This window comes from Myotis myotis, unplaced genomic scaffold (assembly GCF_014108235.1).
Source record: "Myotis myotis isolate mMyoMyo1 unplaced genomic scaffold, mMyoMyo1.p scaffold_m19_p_6, whole genome shotgun sequence".
NCBI lineage: Eukaryota > Metazoa > Chordata > Mammalia > Chiroptera > Vespertilionidae > Myotis > Myotis myotis.
The window spans coordinates 15,906,499-15,931,030 of NW_023416368.1; the positions used below are offsets into that span (position 1 = coordinate 15,906,499).

A 24,532-nucleotide genomic window follows, 5' to 3' on the forward strand; every position below is an offset into this window, starting at 1 on the left:
AGCTTTTTTTTTTGCCCCTGGTACTACAGCCAGTTAAGGACAGCAAAAGGATTTAAACCCTGGCAGGAATGGCCACCTCCTAACCATTTTAGTATACTGTAGATGGGAACAGTGACCTGGGTCACCTGGACTCCAGAAGTTTGAAACTTGTAGCTTTAACCCTGCCTCAGTTTCCCTAACATGAGAGGAGAGAAGTCAAGTATGCAAAACTTTCTAAGCCACCAGGATAAACTATTATTCCTTCTGAGTTTTTTTCCTGTCTTTACAATTTACCCACCCACCCCCATTACTAAAGTCATACCTAAGTATTGTAGGAACTAAGAGAGAAAAAAAACCCCACGAAAATAAACAACCAACCAAACTCCCCCCCCCCCAAAAAAAACAAGCTGAACCAAAAACTTTCATTCATCCAAAGTTTCACCACCTAGAGGTAACCACTATAAACATTTTTAGCACATTTCCTCTTAGTCTTTTTTTAAAATGTCTTATTTACATAGCTGAGGTCATACTTAAATGTAATTGTGGACCCTGCTTTTTTTCATTTAACATTAGAGCATAAACTCTTTGTAAAAGTTATTTTAAATGCCTTCACAGTAATCCATCATATGGATATTCTGTAATTTATTAACTGTTCTTTCACAATTTGATATTTAGGTTGTTTCCAATATTTTCATTATTATAAATAGCACCACTATGAACATTCTAGTCCATAAATCTTTGTGTGCATTGCAGATTATTTTATTTTTAGGATAGTTTCCCAGAAATGTAATTAGTAGTTATATGTCATGAAGATTTAAAAAACTACGTAGAGATGTAGTATTTTTTAAAAAAACAACGAATACATTCTTTACAAGTAAATGGGAAGGCTTCCAAGGGGGTCAAAAGTTCTGTATATGTTTGTGCCTGTGTATAACTGTGAAGGGGGTGGGTAAGAAACAGAATAGAAACTTTATCACTCCTTGGTCAAAGTTCCATAACCACCAGACTTTTTCTCTTGTGAGCCACTTCCCAGTGTTCAGGGGTACATGCTGATTTACTACTGATCAGCTGAGTGCCAGCAAATGGAAACAAATTTCAAGTATGGAGTTTGCGTGCCTTTTGCAAGTAGATGGTCCATAGAATCAGTTAGACTTGGCATTTCAGCATTTGTTGCCTGGCACAGCACTTTCACCATCATTATCTGAACAGCTTCTCATAGCTCTTGGGTGAGATGGATCGGGGTAGCCATTCCCATTCCAGGTCATTGATCAGGCATTCAGGCCCAGAAAGAAGTGACTTACCCAAAGTCACAGAGCTGGTTGGAGAGAGCTGGGACTAGAATCCTATTTTCATGGCTCTGGGGGGAAAGCCCCTGTTATGGACTGAATTATGTCCCCTACCTCCATCCATATGTTGAAGCCACTGTATTTGGAGATAAGAACCTATAGGACACCAAGATGGTTGCAATAAGATGACCAATGCAGTTAACCAGCCATTTTAACAGAAGCCAAGAATAGAGATGCGAGTATACCAGCTGAGAACCAGTTCGGACCAAAGGGAACAGAGTCAGGACGAAATAAGAAAGGCTTTTTGGACTCCTGTGATTCTACAGGACAGAACAGTGGAGTTACTGGGCATGCTTTATCCTTTAAGGAAAGGGAAGGATGATCCTGAAGGTGATTCAGAGATCATCAGGGTTGCCCTTCCTTCCCTCTACAGGCGGAGAGCATACAGGCCTAGAAGGCAAGGCTCTTTCTTGGTTTCAGAGGGTGAGTCCCCCTCCTGGGTTCTGGGAGCCAGGCTGCCCAGGCCTAGAGCCTCAAGGGGCAGGGTTGCTGCAAAAAGCCACAGGGGCAGGGCTACTGCCTAGGACCACGGGGATGCCACTGATGCCACAGCTACCTGGAAGGCAGAGCACCCAGCCAGAGGACTGACTATTCTGGAGCTTTAAGATTTAGTGGATCATGCCCTGACCGATTTGGCTCAGTGGGTAGAGCATCGGCCTGCGGACTGAAAGGTCCCAGGTTCGATTCCGGTCAAGGGCATGTACCTTGGTTTCGGGCACATTCCCAGTGGGAGATGTGCAGGGGGCAGCTGATCGATGTTTCTCTCATTGATGTTTCTAACTCTCTATCCCTCTCCCTTCCTCTCTGTAAAAAATCAATAAAACATATTGGATCAACCAAAGAACTGATATGCAAATGTGCATAACCCTGGGGTGGGGTGGGGTGGGTGCTGAGAGGAGGGGGAAAAATCGGGGGTTTGGGGGACATCTGTAATACTGTCAACAATAAAAAAAAGATTCAGTGGTATTTGCCTTGCTAGGTTTTGGTCTTACTCTTAACCGTCACCCTTCTTTCTCATTTCTCCCTTTTGGAATTGGAATATCTAGCCCAGCCGTGGGCAAACTACGGCCCGTGGGCCGGATCCAGCCCGTTTGAAATGAATAAAACTAAAAAAAAAAAAAAAAAAAAAGACCGTACCCTTTTATGTAATGATGTTTACTTTGAATTTATATTAGTTCACACAAACACTCCATCCATGCTTTTGTTCCGGCCCTCCGGTCCAGTTTAAGAACCCATTGTGGCCCTCGAGTCAAAAAGTTTGCCCACCCCTGGTAGCCTATACTTCTATTTTGAAAGCAGTAACTTGCCTGGTTTTACAGGTTCACTGATGGAAGGAAATTTGGCCTCAGGATGAATCATACCTAGAACCTCACCCATATCTAATTAGGTATTTAGATGAGACACTAGACTTGTAGCTGGTGGTGGAATGGGTTAAGACTTTGGGGGCTATTGGGATGGCATGAATGTATTTTGCATGTAAGAAGGACATGCATTTTGGGGAGCAGAGGATGGGCTATTATGGACTGAACTATGTTCCCCCAAATTCCTATGTAGAAGCCCTAACCACCAGTATGACTCTTTGGAGAAAGAACCTTTAAGAGGTAATTGACCTTGAGCAAATTAGCCTCTTAGGTCTGGTTTTCTCATCTGTAAAACAGGATACTCTTAGTACCTGCTCTAGGAAATTATGGGGCTAATGAAAAGAGATGATGTATGCAGAGTTCCTGGCACATATTGAAAGGCAATAAAGGGTAGTTCTTTTCCTAGATTAATTAATTAAATAAATGAAGGGATGTTATGTGCGGAGGACAGTGTCTGGTACTCAGTAAGGGCTATGCCAGCCTCAGTTATAGTTATTTTCTGATTCCCGCAGAAAGTAAGCCCTCCACAGACTTTAATCCTAACCATCCCAAATTCCAACTTCCCCTCAGTACAGCTCAAGGTCTTTTCCGCCCTAACACCCTTGTCTAGGCCACTTTCTCTGCCTGGTGCTCCAATCCTCCTCCTCCCTAGCTGGGATGTCTTCTCCCCTGGGAATCCTCTCTGCTCCACCTCCCCCCTCCCAGTCAGAGGGAATGGCTCCTTGATTTGCGTCCTGCTAAGAAAACAACTCCACATAGCACTTAGCTCTTTGTGCCGGGTGGTTCCATTAACCTGATGAGTGAGTGGCCTCAGTGTCACCCAAGGCGTCTAGAATAGTGCGGGACGGAGGAACGGGCCGCTGTTCCAGCGTCAACCCGGTCCAGCTTAACTCCTGCAGGCCCAAGCCCAGGACCCTCCCAGGCCGCGCCCACCTAGAGTGAATCCTCAGCCCTCGGGGGCCAGGACTCTCCTTCCGCCGCTCAGGGTCACCTGAGCCCGCTGGGTTCCCCAGGGGTCGCGCCGGCTCTTCCCCTGACGCCCCTCCCACTCCTCCGGGCGGGGCGTCCCCTCCTCCACCCGCGGAGCCCCGCGGAGCCCCGCGGAGCTGAGGGCGGAGCATCTCTGATGGCTAAGAGCCGGCAGGGAGGCGCTGGACGGTCAGTGGGTTGCAGACGCGCCGCCGCCTGGCTGGGGTGCCGGCATGGCCGCGGGCTTGTGAGCGCGGGGCGCACGAGGGGCCGCTGCCACCATGCCCGGGGGTGTGGGCGCCGCCCGGCGCTGCCTGCTGGCGCTCGCCCTGCTGGCATGGACCAGAAGTAAGTGGCGGGGCCGGGGGCTGGGGTGAAGATGGAGGTGGGTGAGCTAGGTGGTCCAGGGACCTGGCGGTTGCCCCCCCACCCGCAACTCCGCGGGGCTGCCCCCTTTCGCCCCCAGCCCGGGAGCCCCCCGGGAACTCGGCTTTGTTCCCACGTTGTACGCCGCCGTGGGAGGTGGGAGAAGTCCTGAGCATGCAGAAAGCGGCGGGTCCCCTCCCCGGCTTCCCTTCCTCCCTGTCTTGCCTTTTCCTCTTTTTTTTTTCTCCTTCTTTTCTTTCTTTCTTTCTTTCCCTGCTGCTGGCTTCTCTTTCCGCTGCTTTCCTAGTCTCTCCTCTTTTCTCCAGTCTTTGTGTGAGTGTTGTTCCTATAAATATATACTGATAAAATTGGAACCATACCATATGTACAGTTTGGTGTCTTGCATTTTCTACTTCACATAATGAGCATTTCCTACATCGTTAAGTTTTCCAAAACATGATTTTAATGACTATAAATTCCATCAAAAAATCGCAGGACTATAATCTTAAAAAAGTTAAAAATATGACTCTCATACAGACATAGGGTGAATGTGGCAAAGATTCATTGGGTTCATTCTTGAGGCAGTGAATGGAGTGGTGAAGCCAGTTCAGGAAAAGGAATGGTACAGGCCTTGGAGGAAGAGTGTGGAAATCTTGTTCTGGGACAGATGCAAAAGTGGTCAGTGCCCCATGGGGCCAGACCACCAGATTTCTTAGTTATCTTTCTACTAGGTGAAGTCATTTGCATCTCTACGGACCAGAAATCTACAGTGAACACACACAGTCTTTTAATGAATAGTAAATAAAAACAAGTCAGACAGAGGTCCATTCCCCTAGATAACTTAGTGATCCTGGAAGGGCTCTTAAACAATGCCGCAATGTGACATCCAGAGGACATCCTGCTTTCTCTTTGCCTTGTTTCCAAGTTTTGGACAATTTTTTTTAAAGATGTACTGTGCTCCTCCATTACTGAGCCTTTCGATTGCTTTCAGTATTTTTTTGCATCATAAAGATCATTTCATTTTTTAAATATTCCATTAAATATCATGTAATTCTTTTTTTTTTTTTTTTTTTTGCAAAGAGTCTGGACTTACTCAGAGATACAGAATATCAAGCACTTAGCATAGTGCTCAGAAAACAGGTAATGGGTAAATGAATGCATTGCTTCAGATTTTTAGCAAAGTGATGAATCTGGTGCAAGGCTAATGAGATGATTTTTAGGATATATTTTGATTGAGAACGCATTATACCAGTAATCTGAAAAGAAAGTGAATCACTCAGAATCCCATCACTGTAACAACACAGCTAGGGCCATCTTTTCTCTCATCTACTACATTCTGTGTGACTGATGTGGTTGGTTTAGACAGAATTGATTTTGGAGATCTCACCCTCATCCCCAGGAGTCCTATGGATTTAGCCTGTTTTTATGGAGACTGATTTGCCTAGGTTTGGGGAAATGACCACTTTATTAAGATTGTCTGCAGCCAGTGTTGGAGGGTGCCACTGCCTAGAACAAGTCTCTCCTCAAACAAGTTACAATTCGCCTTTCTTAAAAAAATAGGATTCCTGCCACCTACCTCCCAGGGCTGTCATGAAGATGAAGGAAAGCTGGGTGGTGAGATTGATTTGGAAAGTAGGGAGTGTCATCCAGATGCAGGCTTCCCACTAGGAAGCTCAAGTTCATGCTGGGATGCTTTGTGGATTGAGAAGCAATTTCACAGTGACTCTCCCCAGTAATTCTATGAGATGGGCAGGCAGGTATCATTATTTTCATCCTACAGATGAGAAAACTGAAGCACAATTGAAATACTGCCCATGGCCTTAACTCCGGAATATGCCCAGAATCCAACCACTTCATTCCTCTCCACTGATGTAATTCTCGTCTGAGGCACCGTCATTGCTCACCAGGGCTCCTGCAAAGTCTCCAGCCTTGCCTTCTGCTTTTACTCTCCCTTCCTCCCCTCTCCCCCACCCAGCAAGCCCAACAATCTTTTAAAAACTGCATACAGATCATATTGCTCTGTATTTAAACCCTCCAGTACTTTCCAAGACTATTTATAATAAAATCCAGACACTTTCCATGGCCTCTGTGATACCAGACCCATGGCTGTCTTGCTGACCACGTCTCCTACCAACTTCCCCCTCATTAACTAGACTCCAGCTACCTTTATCTGCTGCTGCTTCCTTGCACAGGCCAAGTCCACTTCTGCTCACGCAGGGCCATTGTGCCTGTGGTTCCTCTACCTGGGGCCTCTTCTTCCAGATCTTTGCACGACTGCCTTTTTTCTGGTCCCTCGGGTCTCAATTAAATGCCATCTTTGCTGACCATCCTGTCTAAAATAGGGATCCCTCCCTCAGTGTCTCTTTATTCCATGACCCTATTGTACCATATGAGAATACTTGTGTGTTGTCCATCTCCCACCTCTAGAAGATAAACGGTGAGGAGTACAGAGCCCTTGCTACCCCTGTTGAGCACAGTATTGCCAACACCTAACAGAGTGCCTGACCCTTAGTAAATGCTAAGAGCCTGGAATCCAGCAGGTCTCCTAATGAACCAATATGGGGTTCTTCTCAGTCACAGTGCATGTGGCTCAGCTAGGGTGCAGAGGTCTGGGATTCCAATGGTTGTGCATCTTGTGTTGGCAGGAGGAAAAGGGGAAGGCAGCCCCCAGCCACAGCATGAACTAATAATACCTCAGTGGAAGGCTGCAGAAGGCCCTATGGGAGAAAAGGTAAGGCCAAAAGCTCTCCTTTTCAGAGGCTAGAGTTGACAACATCATTCTGTGAGGGTGGGGGCTACCTACTCGACTTTCCTGGTGGCCCTGTCATCACCGTTAGTTCTGTTTCTGACCCACTCTATCCTGTCTACTTGCCACTTTTGAAATCCCAGATGGGACTTTCTTTCATCGTGTGACACACTTCTAGAACTCTTTCAAATGCTATTAGTTGAGGAAATGAAAATCCACATTAATGCTGACACAAGCTAAGTGCAAGTATGTGTCAAAAATCACTGGCTCTATTGGAGTTAATTAAATATCGCCATTGTTATTTTTGCTCTGCGTTATACATGCTTCGTTTTATTGATGAGATAATGTACATGGAGAGAAAATGCTAATCCAAACCCTTCTATCCTAAATAATAAAAAGCTAATATGCAAATTGACCAAACAGCAGAATGACCAGTCGTTATGACTTGCACTAACCACCAGGGGGCAGATGCTCAATGCAGGAGCTGCCCCCTCGTGGTCATTGTGCTCCCACAAGGGGAGCGCTGCTCAGCCAGAAGCCAGGCTCTCAGCTGGCCAGCGCAGCAGCGGTGGCAGGAGCCTCTTCTACCTCCGCGGCAGTGCTAAGGATGTACGACTGACAGTTTAGGCCTACTCCCTGTCAGTCGGACATTCCCTGAGAGCTTCCAGACTGTGAGAGGGCGCAGGCCAGGCTGAGGGACTCCCCTCGCCCCCCCTCCCCCCGCATGAATTTCATGCACTGGGCCTCTAGTATATATATAAAAGACTAAGCGACTGTTACGACCAGCCGGTAGCTATGATGTGCACTGACCACCAGGGGGCAGACACTCAATGCAGGAGTTGCCCCCTGGTGCTCAGTGCGCTCCCACAGCCAACCTCCTGCGGTCCCTCAAACCCTCCCCCCCTCCCCGCCTCCCCACCAGCAGGCCCCGCTAGCCAGCCAGGCCTAGGGACCCCACCTGTGCACGTTTTCGTGCACCAGGCCTCTAATTTTTTAATAAGAGTTCAAGTAGGGACCCAGGACTCACTGGGCAATGTATATCTTAACATTCAATAGGCATCTTGGGCCACAACACCAGCAAGTGCACAGGCTCTATCAAGGAGCTTGGGAATATGTCAGAAAATGCTATCCTGTGCCTGCAGAGAGGGCCTGTGCATCTAGGATATTCTCTGTGGCTCTGGCTTTACATGGGAGAGCTAGACAGGAAGATGTGATTGTCGACCTCCCACTTTGTGAACTCTGTTTCCTCATTTAGGAAATAGGGCTGAGAGGGAATAAGAAGGAAGAGGGCTGGGGAGCAGGGGTAGTGAATAAGATCCCTTTGGCTTCAAAGGATCAGTGATTTATTGGGCAACATCTGAGCGCAAGATTACAGTAGCAGAGAGAGGAGAGAGCTATGTCAGATAAGACTTCAGACTTTGTGGCCTTTGAGTCTAGAAAGGTAAACAGAAGAACAATGCCTAGAATCCTTACAGTTATGGTTAGAGTAATACAGACATGTCCAAAAAAAATGCTCCAATTTGTATTTGCTAAGAAAACTTACAGAGAAAATGTTAGGATAAATCAAAACAAGTAACATTTTTCCTTAAACACAATGAGTGCATGGGATTCATTTCATCAAAAAGTAAGAAAGGCTGAAAATAGCTTCAGGAAAAGTCTAGACAAATTAATGGATGACCAGCCTTGAGCAGGTTATTTTTAAAAATTAGTCCAGCCTACCCATTATTACCGAGCACTGCCTCTGACACTCTTTGTAGAGGCTTCTCTGTTCTTTCCAGATGTGGGATGCCTGGCATCCTCAGGAAGGGTTTGAGAAACAAGTGGCGTGCCAGATCCTGTCTTTGTTCCCAGCCATTGTCAGCCCAGAATCTGGGTCATTGCATTTTATACAAATAGTCAGCACAGTGCCTGGCACCATAAGTATTTTTTGAATGAACAAATGAAAGGATGGAGAGAGAGAGAGAGAGAGAGAGAGAGAGCGAGCGGTGGAAAGAGAGAGGGAGGAAAGGTGGGTTTCACTCATGCCTCTTATTCTCATTTACATAATTTATTCATCAAACATCTTGAACACTCACTGTATAATAAATATCATACTAGATCTTAACGAGGATGCAATACATAGGATAGCTTTCCAATACCTGGTGGACCTGAAAACCTATTTAATCCAGCACTGAAGTGAAAGGAATTTTAACCCTTCTCTAGGGTCTATATACGAGTGGGTCAGCACCCTAGGAGAGGTGACGTCGCCCATTCCAAGCGCACACAGTGGAGTTGCAAGGGAAAAGCTGGGTAAAGCTGGACGGGGAAGCTGTGTAGATCCTTGCAATGCTGCTTCATTGTTTTGCTTGAAATGTCTCCTGGAAACAAGGAACATCATCTTTTAAAAATATCAGTGTCTGAGCATCTTCCAGACCAGAAAGAAATATATTTGGATGGCCCACTTAAAGATAAATATTTGCCCTCCTGTTGCAGCTTGTGTCTCTGTTGGGGAGGGGAGACAGTACTTCGATTTTTATCAGCTTTCCTTTTTTGTGTGGGCTGTCACATGGCCACCTGCCTCTTGGATAAGAGGATTGCTGCAGCTCTGTCACCATGTGCTCATTCTCAGATAACCACTTGGGACTGTGTCCCTGAAGCCTAATGTGATTGCACAGGGCTCTTGCTCCAGAACTCCCCAGAGTAAAGTGGCAAAGGACCAGCAACCAGAATAGACACGCGTTGGCAGAGCTGAAGCAGGACACCAGAAACAGAGAAGTGAATCCCTTAGTGGAAAGCTATTGGGCAAACATCCACCTAACTTCCTCTCCCCATAGTTTTGAAATGTACTTCTTAAGAGAAGTCAATAGGACAAATTAGCCAAGAAAAAAAGCAGAGGACAGGGTTGCTCAAGCATCCTGGATCAGAAAGTTCAGGTCTCAGCAGAGCCCTGAAGGGGTTGCCCAGGACTCTAATGGGAAGTAGGTTTTGAGGCAAAGAACAGGAAGAAATGTGCTTGGAAGAGGCAGAGCCCCAACCAAAAGTGGCTGAGGAAGCACGTGACCTACTTTCTCAGACGCCACAATGAAGGTTTTAGGTTCACCTTTAAAGGGGCAGAGACTTCACTCTAGTAGAGCTTATTGGATTGAAAGAGACTTCAAGAGCTTATCAGTGTCTTGGTCTCAAGTTAGAAAGTATATATTTAAAATACCCCAGAGAATTGGTGCTGTTTTAAACAGGTTTAAATATGTAAATTCCCTGATTTAAATAAATAAGTCTTCCTTCAAAAATAGTTTACCCACCCTATGTTGAATTGTTGAAGCATGGAAGTTTGTTTTGACTTCCGATTTTTAGTTTCTTTGAAAGTGTCCACAATAATGAGGTAAAAAGAGATAAAAGCCCATTTCTTAAGCAATGATAAAAACAGAAAATTACACAAAGGAAAATAAAATTAGCCAATAATCCCATTGCCTGGAAGTAACTATGGTAATTTATTGGTTTAGGTTTTTCCTCTCTCTACTTTTTCCTTTTATAAAAGTATATTTAAATAAAATATATAGTGTTATATTTTGAGTCTTTTTTATTTATTTATTTATTTTTTAAACGTACATTTTTTAAAAATATATTTTATTGATTTTTTACAGAGAGGAAGGGAGAGAGATAGAGAGTTAGAAATATCGATGAGAGAGAAACATCGATTAGCTGCCTCCTGCACATCTCCTACTGGGGATGTGCCCGCAACCCAGGTACATGCCCTTGACCGGAATCGAACCCGGGACCCCCCAGTCCGCAGGCCGACGCTCTATCCACTGAGCCAAACCGGTTTCGGCATATTTTGAGTCTTTGTGCCTAATGATTATCATGTATAGCTTCTTGATAATTTAGAAATTATTTAAATGATTGTCTAGTACTATGTCATATGAATGGATCATTGTTTATTTACCCATTCTCCTATTTGGACATTTAGGTTATATTTCATTATTCAGGGTTGTAATTAATGAACATCCTTCTATATAATAAACCTTTGCCCATTCTTCCATTTGTTCCTTCCAGACATAGTCTTATATTACTGGGTCAGAAGGTCTAAACAGTTAAAACTCTTAGTCCATACTGTCAAATATTTTCCAGAGTTGGTGGTGTCAATTTGAATTCTCACTGGTAGGTATGAGAGTGCCCACTTTATAGTGTGCTCTGTTGCACTCTATGACTCATGGTTTTAAAAATCTGTCACTTTGATTTCTTTTAAAGGTATTTAAAAAAAATTAGAGGTGGGTAGTTACTAGTGACGTTGAACATACTTTCTTGTATGATATCGTAAATGACCTATGCTGGGTGTATAACAACTTTAGGCATCAGCAAATTTGCTCTAGTATGTAAAATGTATCTTCTTTTGGACTTATAAAACCTTAGTTTGAAGTGCTCCTAGTTGTCTCCTCTGAGATGACTGGGGTATTTATTTAAACTGGGAGCCAAAACACAATAATGTAAAATGAGAACGCATTATGAAGGGGCTTTCCCTAGTATTTTAGATAATAGCCACCATGTACTGGGGGCTTCCTAGATGCAGATAAATTCTTTGCATTCACTCTGCCACTTAATCCTTCTGAGAGCCCCGTACGTTTGGCTATTATTATCTGTTTTATAAGTAAGGAAACTGAGTTGTAGGCAGGTTTAGGAACATGCCCCAGTTCACATCACAGCAGTGCCAGAGTCAGCACTTGAATCCAGATCTGACTCCGCACAGAATTTGCTGCTGAAGATCACGTTTTCCAGCATTTGCCTTTATGAGATCTGCATGCAAGCACTTACAGCACATTTCAGCTCGGAGTTTCTTTCCTTTGTCTTTTAGGCACAGGCAGATGGGGGAGGGGAATTGGTCCTTCTGGGATTGCAGCTATTTTATGTTTGGGCTGGGAATGCAGTTGACCCTTTCCCGTTCACTTCCTGTGGATCAATGTCAGAGGGCTGAGCTAGATCCTGTGTGTGTGCCTGGGAGCCTCCACCCTGCTTTTAGGAACTGACATTCTTTTGTTGTTGCTTTTAGCATCCACTCAAAGCTGAGCTCAGGGTAATGGCCGAGGGGCGAGAGCTGATCCTGGACCTGGAGAAGAATGAGTAAGTGGAGTCCTCCTTTGTCTAAAATGAAACAATTCACTTCCGTGTCAATGCCGGACACAGGTGCTGCTGTTTTGGAAGGATTGGAAGGAAGCGGTTAGCGAAGTGACCCAGGCTCTCAATCTGTGGTTTCTTTGTGCAGATCCTCTCGCAAAGACAGTGTTTCCACAATCTCTTGACTTGCTGTGAAATTGCTAGACTGTTTAATGGGCTGTATTTCCGGGGCTGCTTCTTAGAGTTCAGTGTGTGTGTGTGTGTGTGTGTGTGTGTGTGTGTGTGTGATGAGGGAGGGATGGTCTGGAGGACTCCAGCAGCTGTCTCACTAGCTGCAGCACAGGGCATGGCAGGACGTAAAGGAGATTAGAGGAGAGCAGAGAGGAGAGAGGCAAAGCGGAGGGCTCTGAGATTTGCACCTTCAACCCTGGCTGCTCTATCTGTTCGGGATCGGCTAAATCCGAGATTCTGCCAGTAGGGGCATGGTCAGCAGTCTCCTGGCTTCTTTGGGCTGGTTCTTCCATCTTTCTAACCGCATTCATCTTGGGTGGTGGCCTGAGTCAGAAATATTTCCACATTGATTTGCCATCAAGCACAGTTATATCTTGATTCATGCTATGGAGCAGGTGAATAGATCATGCATAGCCCTGCCCGTTGCCTGTTCTTGGGCCATTCCCAATCTGCTTGGCCGCTGGAGAGCTCTCCTTCATTGGCCCAGAGACCACGGAGGCCTTTGGTCTTTCCCCGCCAACGGTCCCCCTTTGATGCTGCCACACAGACCTTGCAGATAAGGCTGCCGGGCTCGGACAACTGCCCATCTCTTCTTGGCAGCCACCCCGGAAGCAGATGAGTAATCAAACGCGTTACTGCCAAGAAAGGGATGGATGGGGCCTTCCCATAACCAGAAGGATGGGAAGGCTGCTGAGCTTGGGTGGAAAGCGAGAACATAAATTATTCCAAATTTGGGCTTTTGGTCCCTTGCGAAGGGAGGATGGATGGAGTCGGAAGTGTGGCAGGAGTGAGACTTGAGCACGCGCAGTAATGCAGCTTCATCCACGCCTTTCCTCTGCTTAAGGCGTTAGACATCTCAGTCATTTTTGCTTGACTGAGAATATGTTCTAGACCAATGGTCGGCAAACTGCGGCTCGCAAGCCACATGCGGCTCTTTGGCCCCTTGAGTGTCGCTCTTCCACAAAATACCACGTACGGGCGCATGTACAATGCGATTGAAACTTCGTGGCCCATGCGCAGAAGTCGGTTTTGTGGAAGAGCCACACTCAAGGGGCCAAAGAGCCGCAGTTTGCCGACCACTGTTCTAGACTATGAACTAGAATGTGTTCTTTTTTTTTTTTTTTTTAATATATTTTATTGATTTTTTACAGAGAGGAAGGGAGAGAGATAGAGAGTTAGAAACATTGATGAGAGAGAAACATCGATCAGCTGCCTTCTGCACATCTCCTACTGGGGATGTGCCTGCAACCCAGGTACATGCCCTTGACCAGAATCGAACCTGGGACCTCTCAGTCCACAGGCCGACGCTCTATCCACTGAGCCAAACCGGTTTCGGCAAGAATGTGTTCTTTTTGTCCCATTTCCCTGGAACAGACCTGGCTGCCTCTGTCCCAGAGGGTGCCGGCTCTGCATGCCTGGGATTTCTCCTTGCATGGTCTTCCCTTTGTCCTGCAGGAAAAGGCCATTAGAGGGTCTGTTCTTGACAGTCTCTCTCAGGGCTCTGCTTCACTTTCTCATGGTCCCAGCCCTCTAGCTCTGGGCTAAATGCTCTCTGTTGCCACTCAGTCTAATCTGCTCCATTCTGCCCCCAACTGGAGTATTTGACCCTCCAGCTTCCTCTGGGCAGTCCGTGTGGTGGGGTTGCTGTCAGGGGCAAATCCTTAGGAGTTGGACTTGCCAAGTAGGGATCCCAGCACTCGTCCTTCCCTCCTATTTTGGAGCCTTTGTAAGAGGTCATAGGAAGTTGTAGTGGGAAGACACTGAGTACAACTGTCTTATGTGTGGATGCAGAAACTTCAACTCAGAGAGGGGTAGACACTTATCTAAGGCCACACAGCAGGTAAGCGAGAGAGGTGAGAGTAGGATCCTCTGTGTTCTTGGCTTGGATCTGAAGTTAAGGAGAGCGCGTGGATGTGGTTCTATTGTGTATTGCTCTGAGCAGCTCTCTGGCTTCCCAGTGAGCGGCAGGGGCCTGAATGTGGTTCCTGGGCTCCTTGAGTTGGCAGGAGGCAGGAGACTTGACAAAAATGGAAACGGCAGCGTCAAGCACTATGACCTCATCAGGTATCCCTGGGGGACAGCTTCCTGCTATTTTCGTCTAAATTGGGCTTTTTGTTTTTGAACATGTGTTAGTAAGCGGAACTCCAACTGCACACGACTTCCTATTGTGTTTATTTCCCAAAGCCGCCTCATTCATGGTGCGTGCGAGGCCAGATGCAAAACAGCTTGGGGGTGGGGATGATGCTTTTTGGATTTTTCAAATCTCTCTGTTAAAGTTTTTATAATCCTATGGTATTTGAGGGGAAACTGGGCCCTGTGCTAAGCAACTTCTCAGTCTGTTTTTTAAGTTCCTCAGTTGATTCATTAATTTTTTTTTTCATCTCCTATGCATCCATAGCAGTGCAGGCACCAGTGTCAGTACTGGGGATATAGCTGTGAATAAAACAGTTTGGCCCTTATGGGGCTTGTAGTCTGCTGGTGAGAACAGTAAGCAGATAAACAAGTGAATGTGTAGTATGTCTGGTGACAAGTGCTATGGAAACAAAGGAACATACGGGCTCAGAGAGCAGGGATGGGGAGGGAGAAGGGCTTGGTGGTGAATTGGTATTTAAGTCAAGACCTGAAGGAGATGAGAAAATGAGCCATGTGGATGGCTAGGGGGTGGCTCAGGGGTCCTCAAACTACGGCCTGCGGGCCACATGCAAATACAAATATTGTATTTGTTCCCGTTTTGTTTTTTTACTTCAAAATAAGATATGTGCAGTGTGCATAGGAATTTGTTCATAGTTTTTTTTTAAACTATAGTCCGGCCCTCCAACGGTCTGAGGGACAGTGAACTGGCCCCTTGTTTAAAAAGTTTGAGGACCCCTGGATGGCTATTCCAAGGAGAAGGGACAGCCAAGTTCAAAGGCCCTAATAGATTATGAAGGTTTCTTCTCTCCCTTCCCAACCGCTATACATTTCCCCCTACATTGGACTCTTGGGCGCCCTGGGGAGCTGTGGGCAAGAGCTTCTGGCACTCTGAGGGGAGAGAAGACATTTCTAATGTCTTTTTCATCATCCTGAGGTGTCTGGACTTCTCCCATCAAATCAAAGCCCACGTGCTAATGCATGGCCCAAAATAGCAATGAGCAGGACTTTAATGGAATTCGCACATGGAGAGATTGCCAAGAATGGTGAGGATGGAGGAGCATGGGGGATGGGCCAGGAGAGAGGGAGGGGCCTTTAGCTCAGGCAGCAGATACCCAAGGTGCCTTAGTTCAATAGCATGGCAGCTGGCAGTGATTTTCTGCTGTGAAGCAACTCAGAATAAACAATGATGTTTATCTACTCAGTGCATAAGCATCGCAGAGGTAATCTGCATTTGGCTTTCCTGTCAGATAGTCCTGGGTTCAGGTCCCAGCTCTCCCACCTCGTGGCTGGATGTCCTCTCTAAACCTCAGTTTCCCTATCTGGGGTATTATGAAAGTCATATGCTCTAGAGCCATGAAGATAAAATGAGATGGTTCATGTAAAGGACCGAGCATAGTGCCTTGCTCATATTATATACTCAGCAAATGGCAGCTACTGTGATTTCTCACGAGTCTCTTATTTTTTTTTCTCACTCGTGTCTTTTTTCATTGCAACATGCTCATTGTAAAACATTTAGCAATACCCAAGTATAATAAGTAAAAGAATGAAAGTCTCCTATCCACAAGAAGAATCCACTGTTAACAATTTTGGTGAGCATACCTTGGACCTTTTCTATGTGAGTGGGAATCTGCACTTAGACACTTATAGACACAGTCGCACAGACGCACACACACGGGCTGCTGTTTTTGTTGGGAAGGGAGGAGCAGAAATGAGATTATACTATACATATTGGTCCACGCCTGTTTTTTTTAGACTCAGCCATATGTCATGAAGGTAGTACACTGCTCTAATGGAGTATATATTACATTGTTTTATATTTATTCACACATATACACGTAATTTGCAAATATTGGTGCATAGCTGTTGTTATGAGACCCTTGTGGTTAGGGCAGTGTGATACAGTACTGAGCTCTGAGGCAGACACGTGGAATTGGTCAAGAAGCCATTTGGCCCTTCTGAACCTCAAATTTCTCATCTTTCAAATGGGGGTTTTGTCCCAGTTGGGTTTTAAGAGCTACTACCGTTCCACCTATTTAAAGGATACCATGCAAGTGGAAAAATGGAAAAGAAGCATAGCGTTTGCTCTCCATTCATGGAGACATCCCTGGAAATAGGGGACAGTGGGATAAAGGAAAATCGCCTCCAAACCATGGACCTTGAAGTTGAGGATGAACTACTAGTTTAGGCAACATAAACACGAGAAGGGAAATTACAGAGAAGAAATTATGGTGCTGTTTCCACAAGCCACAGTTTGGAGGCATGCATCCATAATGTTTTTTCTTCATGTAATTTTCCCTATGCTCTGAGGACTGGCTCATCAACCCAGAGACCATAATGGACATAAAACAGCAACAACAAAAACTTGTTTGTTGAAATGAAATGGAACCTTGCTGAGCTGTCGGCATCTGGGGAGAGGCACACCTCAGGGAGTATAGGCCTTGTCTTTCTTCCCTTCTCCTTCACTTTTTCTCAAGAGGAGGGCACACTGAACTCTTGAACCAGCTTGCAGGATGCTCATTGGGCTGCATTACTAGAGGTCAGGGTCACTACATTAACTACATTGTAAGGTCACCTTCAAAGGCAAATGAACAGCTCAACTAGTGGGCACTGAGCCCAGAGGACCTCTTTCCATGTGCTTCTCTCTGCTTGTCTCTTACACACATTCTGGAACTCTCATCTCTTCACTCTACTGCCCTCCCTTAGAGTCCAAATGATGATAAGATTTGGGTTTTGGCTTGGAAAAGGGACAGCTGTCCTTTGGTCTCACCCCATTCATTGTGCTTCAGGCCTGGCTAAAGACAGATCCTGTTTGCATCAGTCTCGCTAGTAAGAATGGATATTTATTTTCTCCTGTGTGTGTATATCTACCTCCAGACCTCCTGAGGAACAGTAATTGTCAAAGCAGAATGGGGGCATTTAGAGGTTTGCTGATCCTAGTACTCACCATTACTTCTGACTTGAATCTCTCTTCATAGCTCTGACTTTTTAAAAAAATATATATTTTATTGATTTTTTTACAGAGTGGAAAGGAGAGGGATAGAGAGTTAGAAACATTGATGAGAGAGAAACATCGATCAGCTGCCTCCCGCACACTCCCCACTGGGTATGTGCCCGCAACCAAGGTACATGCCCCTGACCGGGATCGAACCCGGGACCCTTGAGTCCGCAGGCCAAAGCTCTATCCACTGAGCCAAACCGGTTAGGGCATATATCTCTGACTTTTTATCTGTCCCTCAGAGATCCTCTAGGGAAGGAGACTGCTTTTGTTGGCTTGGAAATCAGGCTACCACCTGGAAAACTAAGTCATTTGTGATTTAGCTCCCTCATTTTCTCCTTTTCCCCCCTCATTTTCTCCTTTCCCCCTCCATCCTATTTGAGTTGTTCAGTACTGAGGAGCAGAGAAGGGGAGAGCTAGCAGACAGGAGAGGAGTTTCTCAGCACCAGACAGGATGGATTAGCTCTCACCTCTTCTGCTGCACTTCACTGCCAAGTAGGCCTGGCGGAAATATGAAGCCCATCCTGAGCAAAACCCTGCATACCGCCCGGGCCTGGAGCTCCCCCCGCCCCCACCCTCCCGGCTTCCCCTGGCATCAGGAGTCCACTTTAGCACCTTATCTAGGACTAGGAAAAAGGACCACTCCCTTTGTCCCTCTCTTGTCGGGAGCTTCATTTGTTGTTGGCAAAATTCAGTGTCCTGGATCAAAGAGAAGCTTAAGAAAGGCTTAGGACAATATCCCAATGCTTTTGGGAAACCATGTTTCACTGAGTTGCATTTAAATGAGTCGCACACATATGGATTACATTTCACTTAAAATACACATGGCTTAAGAAATTAGAGGATATCATTCTTTAACCAAGTACTTGGCAGATCTCAAGTATTCATAATGTTTTCCCAAACTCAGCACGCAGCTGGGCTCCCCACTCCCTGCAGCTGAGGTTGTCCAACCCAGGGAGACCGGTGCCGAGGAAACAGTTGGATGGATGGGTGGGGACACCAGAATTTGATGAGAGCTGCCTGTGAGTGTTGGAAGCTTTTTTCAAATATTGTTTTTGAAGTATGAGCAACTGAATTAACCCTGCCGCATTGACTCAGAGGCGGTGAGTGCGTGAGTGAATTTGAATTCTGAGTGCTGTGCTTGGCTGGCACCTTGACCCTGAGAGACCCTGTGGTCCAGTTTGAGATGCCATTCCCAATGCTGGCTTTGCAGACAGAGGTTAATTCCATTTCTAGTTCTTATAATGTCCAGGACCTCTGAAGTCACAGACCAAGTGGATTGCCTGCCGATCTGATGTGATCTTCGTACAGGCCAAATTCTCAACCTTCCTGCTGCCTAAGCAGAATCCCCATTATTTCTAAATCATTGGAAAAATGATGTTACTGTCATAGGGTCCGTTGCATAAACTCAGTCTCAGTAATTAGGACTGGTGATCTGCAGGGGTGCAGCTATACAGGTGCTGGAAGAGAGGACCAAGGAGCATCCGGAATTGAAATAACCTAGGTGTGTTGACTCTGAAGGCCGTGAGCACATAAACCCAAAACCCCATAATCCATAGAGCAAAACAGGCGTGGGCTTTGGTGCCAGAGCGACCCAGATTGAATTCCGGGCACTGGCACTTCCTGGTTGGTTGGCCTCCGAATGTTATTTCTCACGATAATAGTCCTCAGTGAGCATTTACCGAGAGCCGTCACTGTGCAGAGGCAGTTCACACTCTGTCTTATTTCATCTTCACGGCAGCCTTTCGAAGGAGATAGTATTGATTCTCACATTTTATAAATAAAGACGCTTCGTGTGAGGAATTCAGGTCATTTACCCAGTGTCAGCCAGAGCCAAGAGTTCAACTCAGGTCTACCCGCCACTTACTATATTCTACTGCCTCATAGGAAATAGACATTAATACCTTCATGGCAGGGTGGGGTAGGCGGAAAAAATACCACCCCCCCATACTGTCCTAAGATAGCCACATTCTAATCCCTGAGGCTGTGCTACCTTATATGGCAAAAAAGAGACTTTGTCAGTGTGACTAAATTGAGAATCTCGAGAAGGGAGATTCTCAGGGGTTGTCTGGGTTACCTCTGTATGAGCGGAGACAGGAGGACTTGCCCATAGTTAGAGAAGAAGGCAATGCTGACCTTGGAGGCAGAGACTGGCGCGTTAAAGCCACAAGCCAAGGAATGCTGGGAGTCACCGGAAACGGGAAGAGGCAAGGAATGGAGTCACCCACAGGGAGCTTTCAGCTCAGTAATACTGATTTCATGCTTCTGGTCGCCAGAACTGAGGGAGAATAGCTTTCTCTTGTTTTAAACCACCAAGCATGTGTAATTTGTTACACAGCAGCCGCAGGAAACGCATACGTGGGTGTGTGAGGTTTAGAGATAATATAGTACAGTACCTGGCAAATAACAAGCAGTTTTTTAAGATGTGCTAACATTCATTAATGCCAAGTTAAGAACGTGTTTTCTGAAGTGTCTTGGTGATGCAAAACATTGCGTGTGTCCCCCGTGACTGTCTTCAGATAGGAAAGTGACAACAGAAAAATATATAGACAAATAGTACGTGGGGTTATCGTTCATCAGCATTTCCCAAGTTCCGGGTCATGTGTGCACGCGGATGCTTTGTCTGCCTTCGAATTCTGGCTGAAGAATGGGGGTCAGATATGCATAATGATGTCATCAATCATGGTGATAGCTGCAGTGTAGGAGATGCCTCTGTAGCAGGCCCTGTTCTGAAGTGCAAGTGCCTATATTAGCTCTATTTGGCAGATGGGGACCCTGAGGCATGGAGCCACGTGACTTGCTCAAGGTCACCTGGATGGGAAGGGCAGAGCCAGGCTCTTAGCCATGGCCTTACATTGCCTTTCAGATGCCTGTCCTTGCTGTTCTTCTGTGTATGCTGTTCTTCCGTTAGCGCTAGCGTTACTTCTCCGTTATTCTGCCCTTCCTCTTTTCTTTCCTTCTTCCTTCCCTAGGCCCTGGTTAGAATTTGGCTTCCAGTGTCCTGTAGTGGTGTAATCCAGGCAGGCCGGATCCAGAGCCTGGCGCCTGGTGCCCACTGGTGATAAGCGCTTTGGCAAGTTGCTTCACCTTTGCATGTCTCAGTTTCCTCATCCACGTGATGGGGCTAATAACAGTGGCCTATGTCAGATGTTGTGTGAATTTGCTAATGTAATGCTCTTAAAGGACTTATACCATGCCTGGTACACTGAGAGCCCAATAAAATAGTCACTATACTTGTATTTTGTGGGGTTGGAAAAACATGTAAGAATGAAGTAAGAGGGAATTCCCCTGAGTTGGTTTCCAAATGTAATTATAAGACTTGACCTCAAAACCCATTGCCCCCGGGAGGAAGCTCACTTCTGCTCTGCAGCCCGTGCCCAGGTTGACCTCATCGTATCTCAAGAATACAGCATTGCAGGGTCCCCCGGGCCAAACTGTATCTCTTCTCTGTGCCTGCGGAATCAGTGCCCGGTCCCGCCCTTGGCAAGTCCCTGAACTGTACGATAAGGAGTCAGGATCTGTTCCCCGGTTCTGGCTCGCTCTCCTTCCAGGGACCCACAGCCAGGGCTGCCTTTGTAGCCAGGAAGGATGTCCACGGTTTTCTTTTGTCTCCAGCTTATTTCTCCTGGCGGCCCTTCAGCAGGAGTGCAGGGTACATGAATGGGAGGAAGCTGTCAGCTGTCGGCCTTAGATGGACCCTTGTCAGAGTGCAGGGAAGCTGTGCACTCGGAGGAAGTCAGGAGTTTATTCTTGAGTCTGAGGATTCCTTTACTGTCAGGCTGTGCACCTTCAGGGAATGAGAGCTGGCGTGCAGTGAGTGAGCATTTACATGAGCGTACTATTTTACATAGATTTTTTTTTAACCCTACATATATTTACCCAAATAGGGATATACGGTATCCTCAGTTTATAGCCTTTGTTTTTTCACTTGGAAATATAGCCTGGACAATCCCAAATCATTTAAAAAAAATTTGACATGAGAACTTTTGGGACTGTTTGAAAACTTTGATAATAAAATTCTAGAAAAAAGTTACACAAATAATAGAGTTTTAAAATAAATCAGCTCATACTTTATATACTATTCTGTAACTTGCTTTTTCATTATTTATCTTTAATATCTTTTTATGTAGAACATTTACTAGTATAGGCCTGTTTTATTCTTTTAATGGCAACATAGGATTCCATTGAATGGATGACCAAAATGTATTAATTTATCTTTCATGGACAGTTAGGCTCCCAACTTCTTGCTATTACAAATAATGCTGCAGCAATAGGCTTATACATAATCGTTAAGCACATTTGCAAGTATTTCTGTAGGATTGAGAGAAGTAGCGTTGCAAAGTCAAATAGCATATGTGTTCCCTTTTTTTCCTTCACTTTCAGAAACAGTGCTGGAGTGAACACTCTTGTATTCTTTGGAAGGTCTTACCTATAGTGAAGGAGATGCCTGCTATAGAGGCATTTGCTAGATGTGAGTCACTGGGTCACACCTCCTAGATGTGAATCATTGGGTCAAAGGAAATTTACATGGAACACATAGGAAGATTAAGGCACATTACCTTTGGTTTCTCTCTAAATTACATCTCATCACCTTTATTTAGATAACTTGCTTCACGTACTATTACCAATGGTTGACTTTGTAGTTTGGGCAGACTAAACCCAAGCTCTCCTGCATTAAAAAAAAAATCAAACATCACAAATAGCTTTATTGATATATAACTTAGATACCATATACTTCATCCACTTAAAGTACACAACTCAATATATTTTTAGTTTATTTACAGAGCTGTGCAACCCCACCATATTCCGGTTTTTGAACATTTTCATCACTCTGAAAAGAGCCATCAGCAGTTATGAGTTGAATGTGTGCCCCCAAATTCATATGTCAAAGTCCTAACCACTAAGTGCCTCAGAGTGACCTTATTTGGACATAGAGTTATTGTGGATATAATTAGTTAAAATGAACTCATCCTGGAGAAAGGTGCTCCCTAATTCAGTATGACTGATGTTCTTATAAAAAGGGGAATTTAGACACAGACATGCACACAGGGCGAACCCCATGTGAAGATTAGAGTTATGCTGCCACAGCCAAGGCACCACCAGCAGCTGGGAGAGGAGCCCAGAACAGATCCTCCCCGAGAGCCTTTGGAGACAGCATGGCCCTGCCAACACCTTGATCTTGGACTTCCAGCCTCCAGAACTGTAAGACAATAAATTTGTTTTTTTAAAACCACATAGTTTGTGGTACTTTCGTTGGGCAGCCCCAGCAAACTCGTATAAGTAGTCGCTCCCCACCTACCCCATTCAGCCCTAGGAAACAACTAACCTGATTCCTGTCTCTATGCATTTGCTTATTCTGTACATTTCCTATAAAAGGAATATATAGTATGTGGTCCTTTGGGACTGGCTTCTTTCTATTTAGTGTATTGTTTGTGAGTTTTATCCATGTTGAACAGCATGTATCAGTAGTTCAGTCCTTTTTGTTGTTATTCCATTGTATGAATTTATCACTTTTTGTTTATCCATACATCTATTGATGGATCTCCTGCCTTTTCAGCCACAGCTAACTTGACCCCATTCTACAAGGTTGATTTCAGCAAATACGGATTAAGCACCTATGTGTACTAGTAAAGCCCTATACTAGGTGCTCTAGGGAGCAGGAGCAAACACATTATGCTTGCCCTCTGGCTGTGTACTCTCTGAGAGAGAAAACATGGACAGCCAAATCCAAGGTATATTACAGTTTTACATAAGAGAGTTGAAAGTTCACTGCTGAGGAGGCAGGAGGGAAGAGAGGATTTCTGACTCCGGGAGAGGGAAAGCTTCTCTAAGGAGGACAGCCTGGAGCTCTGTCTTGCGGGAGTAAGGAGGAGAGTCTTTGGATGAGGGAGGGAGGGAAGAGAGGTGAGTGGAAGCATGAAAAGGAATTCAGACTGAGAAATTAATATATAAATATTTGGTCTGGATCAAGGGGAGTCAAAGCTGTGGTGTTAATAATCTCTTAGGAATTCAGTATTCCAACCAGCCGAATCATTTTAATTCTGAAGAGTGGACATGCTGTGATGGAGGAAGTTGAGATACTGTGGGAGCATGGGGAAGGGGAACCTACCCTGGATTGAGGGTCAGCTTCTAGGAGGAAGTGAAGTAAATAAGAAATAGGGCTGTGGTAAAGTCCCCTACTATGACTGTGTAGGTGTCAGTCTCTGCTTTAAAATCCATCAATAGTTTTTTTAATGTACTTTAATGCTCTTATATTGGGTACGTATATGTTTACAAGGGTTATATTTTCTTGTAGAATCATTCCCTTTAGTATTATGTAGTGCCCTTCTTTGTCTCTTGTTATGGCCTTTATTTTGAAGTCTATTTTGTCTGATATGAGTATTGCTACCCCAGGTTTTTTGTCCTTTCCATTTGAATGGAATATATTTTTTCATCCCTTCACTCTCAGTCTGTGTGTATCTTTTGGTCTGAGGTGGGTCTCTTGTAGACTGCATATATATGAGTCATGTTTTTGTATCCATTTAGTCACCCTAGGTCTTTTGACTGGAACATTTAATTCATTTATATTTAAGGTTATTATTGATAGGTATTTATTTATTGCCATTTTTATTTTCTTTATGATCTTCTCTTCCTCTCCATTTCTTCTTCTTAAAGCAGTCCTTTTAACATTTCTTGCATTGTTGGTTTGGTGGTAATGTACTCCATTAACATTTTTTGTCTGGAAAGCTTTTTATTTCACCTTCAATTTTAAATGATAGCCTTGCTGGATACAGCAGTCTTAGATTTAGCCCTTGCTTTTCATTACTTTGAATACTTCATGCCATGCCCTTCTGGCCTGAAGTATTTCTATTGAGAAGTCAGTTGTCATTCTAATGAGAACTCCTTTGCAGGTAATTTTCCGTCTCTTTCTTGTTGCCTTTAAGATTCTTTCTTTGTCTTTAACATTTGCCATTTTAATTATGATGTGTCTAGGTGTTGGTCTTTTTAGGTTCATCTTGATTGGGGCTTTCTGTGCCTCCTGAACTTGTGTGACATTTTTCTTTACCATGTTGGAGAAGTTTTTTGTCATTATTTCTTTAAACAGGTTCTCTGTTCCTTGCTCACCCTCTTCCCCTTCTGGTATTCCTATAATGTGGATGTTGTTACAGTTCATGGTGTCCCAGAGCTCCTTTAAGCCATCTTCCTGCTTTTGAATTCATTTTTTTATTTGCTGTTGTAATTGGGTATTTATTTCTCTCTTGTCTTCCAAATCAGTGATTCAATCTCTGCTTCATCCAATCTACTTTTAATTCCTTCCAGTGTGTTCTTGATGCCATATGTT

At 44.9% G+C, this 24,532-nt stretch overlaps 1 protein-coding gene across 2 annotated transcripts in view; it reads left to right on the top strand.

The window, feature by feature from the left end:
• The first annotated feature begins 3,850 nt into the window (after positions 1 to 3,850).
• ADAM19 (ADAM metallopeptidase domain 19) overlaps positions 3,851 to 24,532 on the top strand; it is an 81,575-nt gene continuing 60,893 nt past the window's right edge. For both annotated transcript variants that reach the window (XM_036315271.1, XM_036315272.1), the window contains exons 1-3: positions 3,851 to 4,003; positions 6,667 to 6,752; positions 11,788 to 11,858. In XM_036315271.1, coding sequence (XP_036171164.1) covers positions 3,937 to 4,003; positions 6,667 to 6,752; positions 11,788 to 11,858 — 224 coding nt within the window. In that variant the 5' untranslated portion in view covers positions 3,851 to 3,936. The remainder of the gene's footprint in view (positions 4,004 to 6,666; positions 6,753 to 11,787; positions 11,859 to 24,532) is intronic.